The sequence below is a fragment of the Salvelinus sp. IW2-2015 genome, linkage group LG32 (assembly GCF_002910315.2).
Source record: "Salvelinus sp. IW2-2015 linkage group LG32, ASM291031v2, whole genome shotgun sequence".
Taxonomy (NCBI): domain Eukaryota; kingdom Metazoa; phylum Chordata; class Actinopteri; order Salmoniformes; family Salmonidae; genus Salvelinus; species Salvelinus sp. IW2-2015.
In genome coordinates this window covers 31,501,623-31,510,525 of record NC_036871.1, presented here as the reverse complement: position 1 = coordinate 31,510,525, position 8,903 = coordinate 31,501,623, and the positions used below count along the sequence as shown (strand labels likewise).

General features: G+C 41.6%; 2 protein-coding genes across 3 annotated transcripts in view; both read right to left on the bottom strand.

Annotated features, from left to right (window-relative positions):
- The window catches only part of LOC111956639 (actin-binding protein IPP), a 390,618-nt gene that overhangs the window by 21,688 nt on the left and 360,027 nt on the right, over window positions 1-8,903 (bottom strand). The gene's annotated exons all lie outside the window — the stretch shown is intronic.
- On the bottom strand, window positions 139-4,766 carry LOC111956666 (transcriptional repressor RHIT). 2 transcript variants are annotated; one of them, XM_023977200.2, is made up of 2 exons: window positions 4,526-4,766; window positions 139-1,392 (listed from the first exon to the last, which is right to left on the bottom strand). In XM_023977200.2, the coding sequence occupies exons 1-2, from the start codon at window positions 4,542-4,544 to the stop codon at window positions 479-481; spliced, it is 933 nt and encodes a 310-aa protein (XP_023832968.1). In that variant the 5' UTR covers window positions 4,545-4,766; the 3' UTR covers window positions 139-478. The 2 variants fall into 2 exon arrangements, with proteins under 2 accessions (XP_023832968.1, XP_023832967.1); XM_023977199.2 differs by lacking the exon at window positions 4,526-4,766 and adding an exon at window positions 2,570-3,266.

Here is an 8,903-nt window from a genome sequence, read left to right as displayed (position 1 = left end):
AGCCCAGTCTTGTGTAAGCACTCATCAGTTGTGATATCYTTTTAGCTAACCTTATAGTTCTGATATCCAAATATATCCTGACCTTGAGTTAATGTTATTTTCATGCTCATTTCAACAACAAATCATAAGGGCTCAAAGTTGGATAATTCACATTTTTATTCATACAAAAGCATGTCCATTGTAGTGTTAGTCTGGCATAGCTCTACAAAACCCTAAAGATGATGGAGATCCTCCTCTTAAGCATTCCAAGCAGGAAGCTGTAAACCTGCAACTCTGATCCCTCACTACAGTATATAAGCACCACTAGTGCAACAGTTGTGGTAGGGTCTCACTGCTCTCACTTTATAGAATGGGAAGACAAAAGTAACACACTGCTGCTTTCTGCCAGAGTGTCTTGATGGTCTTATCAACTCTGTTCTCAGTCATTAGAAAATGTTGTTCCACAATGTTCTTAGTTGTCTCGTCATGGTGATAACGATCAGTAGACAGTTTGCTTTGTTGTGAGGCCCCTGTGTACTCGCTGGTGTCTGCGGAGATTACTCTGCTGAGCGAAACACCTTCCGCACATCACACAGCTGTACGGTTTCTCTCCTGTATGAATCCGCTGATGCATCTCCAGGTGACCGACCCGGTCAAAGCTCTTTCCACAGAAGGAGCAAACAAACCACTTCTCTCTTGCTGGGGTTCTCCTTTGGGATAATTTTGCTGAGTTGAAACCATTTGAACAATTTGGGGCAAGTGAGAATACATTGTTTAGCCAAACATTGGAATATCCTGCACCCTCATTGGCTAGTGTTTGTTTGTCTGACGGCACTCTGATAGTTGTCCCATCCTGCCTTCTCTCTGGGTGCATGGTTTCTCTGTGCTGTCCTGGCTGTGCCTGAGCCAAATCTGTAGGGGTCCTTCTGTCATTCCAAACAGACTGTGCTCGCATCTCTTTCATAACTCCGCTAATGTCACCCATCTCTGATGGACCGCTATTGGGATCCTCCACTGCACTTTGAATGAGCTGTATGTCTGTATCTTGATCCAGTGGATATTGTTCTGTACCATAAATGCAATCTGGACCCTCTGAGTCACAGTTGCGCTCTGTTAAAGACGCCCAGAGCTGGCTCTCTCTCTCATCCACAGCAAACTCAGTTTCCTCATGATCTGATCTCTCTGTGCCATGTTCACTTCCTGATGAATGTAGTGAAATAACATCATACTCTTCCTGCTCAGTCTTCACTAACTCTAGTCCACTATCCTTCTCTCTGTGGCCTGACCTGTTCTGTTCAAGTCCCTCTACTTCTTCTGCCAGTGGTCTATTTTGATCCAGTTGGTCGTCTTTCTCGCTGGCGTTCTGCTCAAATGAAGTCCTTTCACCAGCATCCTCATCACACCCTTTGGACCCTGAAAGGGAAGGTTTAAAGGAACTGTCAGTATGATTTTTTTTTATTTTTATTTTTTATAAAAATTATATTTTACTTTTATCTATACAGGGTGGGTCACCATTGAGACCAGGGTATAATTAAGGGTGCCCTGTGAACAAGAACATACAAAATTGAAGAATAATACCAATACAATATTAATCAAAACAAACAACTCTCACATATCACCTCCATCTAAACTGTCCAATGGAGACCAGTGAGTCCAATTTCAATGTGGCCTGAAGGCTATTCCATGAGCTGGGGGCATAAAAAATAAAAGCATTTTCCCCCAGGTCAATGTAGACCTGCGGGACCTCCAGAACTAGCCAGTCCAGAYAGCGGGTCTGAAAATTGCTTAATCTCCAATTAATACATGAGCTGAGGTAGTGGGGGAGTCTGAAGAACCGCGTTATATACAAAAAGTAGCCAATGCTGGGCTCTTCTGGTAATTAGACTCCCAGCCAACAGAACTATACAAAATGCAGTGTTTTGTACGAAAATTACCACTATGCGACTGAATCTAAAGGTTTTAAAACAGAGGCTGCTGCATGCATGTAGATTATGTCACCATAAACAAGTACTGGGAGAAGCGTTACTTGAACAATCGTCCTTCTACTTTCCAAAGAGAGACAGGATTTATTTCTATAAAAAGAAACCAATCTTAATTCTCAGCTTTTGTCAGTTTTCAGTGTGTTTTAAGAGTTTATCATCAATCCAAATACCTAAGTACTTAGAATGGGGAACTTGCTCAATTTGGGCTCCCGTCAATATGCAAATATGCAGCTCCTTACGAGTCAACATTACGAGACCTACAGAACAACAAACTTGGTTTTATTAGCATTTAGCACTAGTTTAAGATAAGTAGGCAATTTTTGAGTTGAGTCAAAACCATGCTGAAGGTCATGGATGACCTGCTGTACGGAGTGTGCACAGGAGTAAATCACTATCTGCATAGAGATTAATGTTACAGATTTTAAAATAACAAAATTGAGAGCACTGCAATAGCAACCCATTATCTGCAATAGTTAGGCATTGAGAAATAATTGTCATTGTTAATACTGCATATTTTTAAAGAAGTGTCCCTTGAGTTGAGATGGACAGCAACACATTTCAGATAGGTCTAGCTAGCTAGTACAGTAAGCAAGTACGAGCTGGCTCACCCTGCTCTGTTCTGCTGGAAGACGAAGAGCATGTGGAAGAACAGCCTGCTTCTCGCGCTTTGGACGTCGTTTGCCGTTCGTTCTCCATAAACAATACTTTGATTTTTAAGGCTTCTATTTCATTTTCTCTTCTGCACATTTCCAAGCGTAAAACAGCAAACCCATCATCGAATAATTTACTTATTTCTGCCACCGCAGTTTTGGCTAACACATCCACAACGGAGGTTAATTTGGCCTGAAAAGTAACACAATTTGTCATATTCTCCTGGAATAACATTTTATCTGACTAGTGTTATGTTTCTACAGATTTTCAATCTGGAGAAAAAAAACAATAAATAGTAATAGATGCTCTGCTTTGTTAGCTACCACATTGACAGATTTTACTTCCGCGAAAGCAAACGGAGGGGAGGAACGAGTGGTCATATGATCATTAAAGAGTCCTATGGTGTCTGTAGAGCAGGGGATGCAGTCCAAACACATTTCTAACCCCTCAGCACTCGCGCTAGCCACTTTCCCTTGGCGAAATCCCCGTCGAAACCGGATGCAGTTTAATTGCCATCTTAAATCGAGAATCAATTCACTAACGTTGCCCCCTCGGCCCTCGATTTAGTTAACAATAGAGCAAGTGAAGAACTTGGCTGCAGTCCAAACACGTTATTTTTACCCCCTCAGCCCTTGCCATCTTAAGTGGAGGTTGCCCCCTCGATTTAGCTCGAGGGAGCGAGTGAACAACTTTAGGTTGCATTCCAAACACTTAAGACACACCCTATCCCCTCAAATTAAGTGGACACTTTTGATGACGTATCATGACGTCTGAAGAGTATACACTTGCAGGGCAAGGTGCAAGGGAGGAAGGAATGATTTTTAAATGGACTGCCTTTGCTCAGAAATTCATCCCGCCATGATTGTGTTTTCAGCCACTGGTGGCTTGTGGGTGCTTTATATGCTCTACAGTCAATTATGATTGCATATCAAATCAGTTTATTTGTCATGTGCGCTGAATACAACAGGTGTAGAACTTACAGTGAAATGCTAACTTACAGGCTCTAAACAGTAGTGCAAAAAAGGTATTAGATGAACAATAGGTAGGTAAAGAAATAAAACAATAGTAAAAAGACAGGCTATATACAGTAGCGAGGCCACATACAGACACTGGTTAGTCAGGCTGATTGAGGTAGTGTGTACATGTAGATATGGTTAAAGTGACTATGCATATATGATGAACGGAGAGTAGCAGTAGTGTAAAAGACGGGTTGGCGGGTGGTGGGTGTGACACAATGCAGATAGCCCGGTTGGTCGGCCCAATTGAGGTAGTATGTACATGAATGTATTGTAATGAAACAGCAGTGAGCAGGTCTCGAACCCTCGACCTTCTAGCCCGAGGTCCGGCGTGCTATCGACTGTGCCGCAAAAGCATGCTCGTGTGGCAGAGTCGATTTCCGCGCTTATAAACCCAGGGTCGTTACAGTATGGTTAAAGTGACTATGCATATATGATTAACAGAGAGTAGCAGCAGCGTAAAAAGAGGGGTTGGGGGGAGCACACAATGCAAATAGTCCGGGTAGCCATTTGATTACCTGTTCAGGAGTCTTATGGCTTGGGGGTAAAAACTGTAGAGAAGCCTTTTTGTCCTAGACTTGGCACTCCGGTACCGCTTGCCATGCGGTAGTAGAGAGAACAGTCTATGACTGGGGTCTTTGACAATTTTTAGGGCCTTCCTCTGACACTGCCTGGTGTAGAGGTCCTGGCTGGCAGGCAGCTTATATTAACTATATAATTATTATTATACACCTACTGTATGATAGCTGGCTAACTAACGTTAGTCTGCCTAGTTACTTCTGAAGAAGGAAAATGTTTTAATTCTACAATTTCCAAAAGCTAACCAAACAAAAACATGAGACGCGTTTGTGCATTCGTAGCACACTTTCTAACTTAGTTAAATTCGTTTTTACTTACACTTGTATGTTGACTCCATATTAAAGTTGAGGTTTTAAGTTTTGGCAGAATTTTCTTAGCGGATGTAATCATCATGAATTGAATTATGAGGCGTTTCAGGCCCCGAAGTGAACATAATTGTACACTCGCAAACTCCATTAAAAACGAGGGCTGAGGGGCTTACGTTGCAAACTTTCCTTGCTTGGTTAATCGTTTGGACCGATGACAAATATGGCCGCGAGAATTCCCCCAAGGGCATAGGGCCGAGGGCTGTCTACTTTGAGTTTGAAACGCAGCCATTGTCATTTGCGGTGTTGATATGACCCAAAATTCATTGCAAACTATAGTCACTGAAGTGTCAAATTTAATCAACAAGGCTGTATTTTCAGCATGTCAGACAAAATTATGCTAGCATGCTAAAAAATATATAGAAATTACATTGATTTTAGCGTTGGCAAATGGGCTTTGTCTCGTAGTGAGGAGCGTATAAAATGTAGCTAGCGTGATAAACATATTTTTGGGAATTCTGAAATATATTGGAATAATTCACCAAACTATAAAACTAGCTATGGGTAGCTAGCTACCTGACAGCAGTGCTACCTGGCTATGTTAGCTTGCTATGTATATTAATCGCTAATCGCTTTAGGTTGGTTGTTTTTAAGCACAACTTCAAGATTTTCATCAAGGACGTTGCCTTTCCGATCGTTACTGTCCCTCGCTTAGGCAAGGGACATTTAGGTTACACTCGTACGTGACAACCTGCTTCATGAGGTAGTCACCTGTAATGCATTTCAATTAACAGGTGTGCCTTGTTAAAAGTTAATTTGGTGAATTTCTTTCCTTAATGCGTTTGAGACAATCAGTTGTGTTGTGACAAGGTATACAGAAGATAGCCCTATTTGGTAAAAGACAGAGTCCATATTATGGCAAGAACAGTTCAAATAAGCAAAGAGAAACAACATTCCATCATTACTTTAAGACATGAAGGTCAGTCAATCCTGAAAATTAAGAACTTTGAACGTTTCTTACGTGCATTCGCAAAAACCATCAAGCGCATATAACTGGCTCTCATGAGGACCACCACAGGAAAGGAAGACCTTTCAGCAGAGTTAGAGTTACCTCTGCTGCAGAGGATAAGTTCATTAGAGTTAACTGCACCTCAGAAATTGCAGCCCAAATAAATGCTTCACAGAGTTCAAGTAACAGACAGATCTCAACATCAACTGTTCAGAGAAGACTGTGAATCAGGCCTTCATGGTTGAATTGATGCAAACAAACCACTACTAAAGACACCAATAAGAAGAGACTTGCTTGTGCCAAGAAACACGAGCAATGGACATTAGACCAATGGAAATCTGTCCTTTGGTCTGATGAGTCCAAATTTTAGATTTTTTAGTTCCAAATGCTGTGTCTTTGTGAGACGCAGAGTAGGTGAACGGATGATCTCCGCATGTGTAGTTCCCACCGTGAAGCATGGAGGAGGTGTGGAGGTGCTTTGCAGGTGACACGGTCTGTGATTTATTTAGAATTCAAGGCACACTTAACCACCATGGAAATCGCAGCATTCTGCAGTAATACGCCATCCCATCTGGTTTGTGCTTAGTGGGACTCTCATTTGAAGGAGAGTGATGGGAGTGCTGCATCAGATGACCTGGCCTCCACAATCACCCGACCTCAACCCAATTGAGATGGTTTGCGATGAGTTGGACTGCAGAGTGAAGGAAAAGCCAACAAGTGCTCAGCATATGATCCAGCCTGTATCACATCCGGCCGTGATTGGGAGTCCCATAGGGCGGCAAACAATTGGCCCAGCGTCATCCGGGTTTGGCCGGGTAGGCCGTCATTGTAAATAAGAATTTGTTCTTGCCTAGTTAAAAGGTTAAATAAATGAAAAAAATTATATTGAGAACTCTTTCAAGACTGTTGGAAAAGCATTCCTCATGAAGCTGGTTGAGAGAATGCCAAGAGTGTGCAAATCTGGCAAAGGCTGGCTACTTTGAAGAATCTAAAATCTACTTTGATTTGTTTAACACTTTTGTGGATACCACATGATTCCATAAGTGTTATTTCATACTTTGTCTTCACTATTATTCTACAATGTAGAAAATAGTAAAACATTTTGAAAAGCCCTTGAATGAGTAGGTGTGTCCAAACTTTTGACTGGTACTGTATATGTATTTTTATGCAAGCTAACATCATAATTTTGTCTGACATGCCGATAATGCAGCAGTGTTGATTACATTTGACACGTGTCTACAGTTTGCATTGAATTGTGGGTCATATCAACCCTCAAGTGATCAAAGCACAGAACAATGATACATATTTCACCAGATGTYTAAATGTGACGTATCCAAATATGGTAGTGAGAGAAAGCCCAGTGGTTGGCAGTGGGAGAAGATGGATTTTGACTGACTTTCTGCTTGTTTTGTCATTGATAAACATTTGATCTGAATACAGTTTTGTGTTCCACTAGAGTGGATTACGTTTTTTAGACTTGACCTTTTCCCAAAGTATAAATATTTTGATTTGTTTAGGGGTGCAAAGGCGAATTGGCGTTATGGCACACGCACACTTCAGAGTATGCGTTCTCTAATGGAAATATGCAAATGATACTAGAATGCGCCAATAGGATCTCGCTAGCTCGTACTTGGCTCTGCCCACTTCCTTGCTTGTTCTGCCCACTATTACTAATTTGTTCCCGTTTGAAACGATGGGCTGTGGTCTCTTGGTTTAGTTAGAACATATTTAATCAAAATTCTTCAATCGCTCCCTAGAGAGCYACGTTTGTGAATTGGACCGCCGCTTACAGCATTTCTACTTTATTTCAACAAGTAAATGTTTTGTTTTTGTAATGCCTTGATAGAAAACATAGCTAAAACAGTGTCACTGACATTGTCACGTTTTCTGTATGTCAGGAGTTATGGCAGGTACGCAGGGCAAATGGCAGGCATTACCACAAAAGCCCATTTACAGTGAGGAGGTCAGGAATTGAAGGGGAACCTGAAGGCATTAAAAGTCAGATTATTTAAAGACGGCTGAAATCATTGGTGGGAATATATAGGATCACAATAGTAAATAACGAAATTCATTAACCTTGACTTCAAAAAGTAATTTATTTTTGGATTTGATTGATTTGAGAGACAGAGAACAGGCATTTTTCTTACAGAAGGATTTCAGTCTTTACACCAACTATTTTCTTATTTTTAGGTGTTGTCTTTTTTTACATCTAATTTAATTTATTATTGGTCTATTTCTACATAATTCCTTGTCCACAACCTCAAGGACCCCATACCAGTCAGCACAGCCTCACCTGGGAGGGGAATTTGTTGAGGGCCAGGATCTGATCGGCAAGTTCTCTGCACACTTATCTCGTAAACATATTTTCAAAAATAACCTTGGTAACGGTTAACCTTAAGTATACAGATGTAGGATCTTAATTTGATCACCTTGTTGCAGGACAATTTATGCAACGCAGGACATTTTTTTACTTGTAGTGTATTTGAGGTTTTGGAAGGCTTCTGAAGTTTGTAATTTCCACTTTGAAATGTAGACTTTATTTTCCCTTACGAAAAAAGTATCAACCCTGACAAAATGTACATTTATTATAATCCACTTAACTCACATTTCCTGTTGCTGCATGATAATTTTCCTGCTTTTCCTGCATGCACATTTGTGGCCTGCTGGAGGTCATTTTGCAGGGCTCTTGCAGTGCCCCTCCTTGCACAAAGGCGGAGGTAGCGGTCCTGCTGCTGGGTTGTTGCCCTCCTACGGCCTCCTCCACGTCTCCTGATGTACTGGCCTGTCTCCTGGTAGCGCCTCTATGCTCTGGACACTACGCTGACAGACACAGCAAACCTTCTTGCCACAGCTCGCATTGATGTGCCATCCTGGATGAGCTGACACTAACCATCTAGAGCCACTTGTGTGGGTTGTAGACTCCGTCTATCAGCTACACTAGAGTGAAAGCACCGCCAAGCATTCCAAAAGTGACCAAAACATCAGCCAGGAAGCATAGGAACTGAGAAGTGGTCTGTGGTCACCACCTGCAGAACCAGTCCTTTATTGGGGGGTGTCTTGCTAATTGCCTATAATTTCCACCTTTTGTCTATTCCATTTGCACAACAGCATGTGAAACAGTCTTTATTCTAATGATCACTCCCATCCAGTGTTGAGCTCCCTAAGTGGACAGCTTGATTTCACAGAAGTGTGATTGACTTGGAGTTACATTGTGTTGTTTAAGTGTTCCCTTTATTTTTTTGAGCAGTGTATATTAGGAAGGTGTTCCTAATGTTTGGAATACTTAGTGTATAGTTTGCGCCTATATAACTTGCACACACACATTCATTTCTCAACCACTTTCATCTTCTGAATCACTGCCCTCCAATTCACTGTCCTCCTC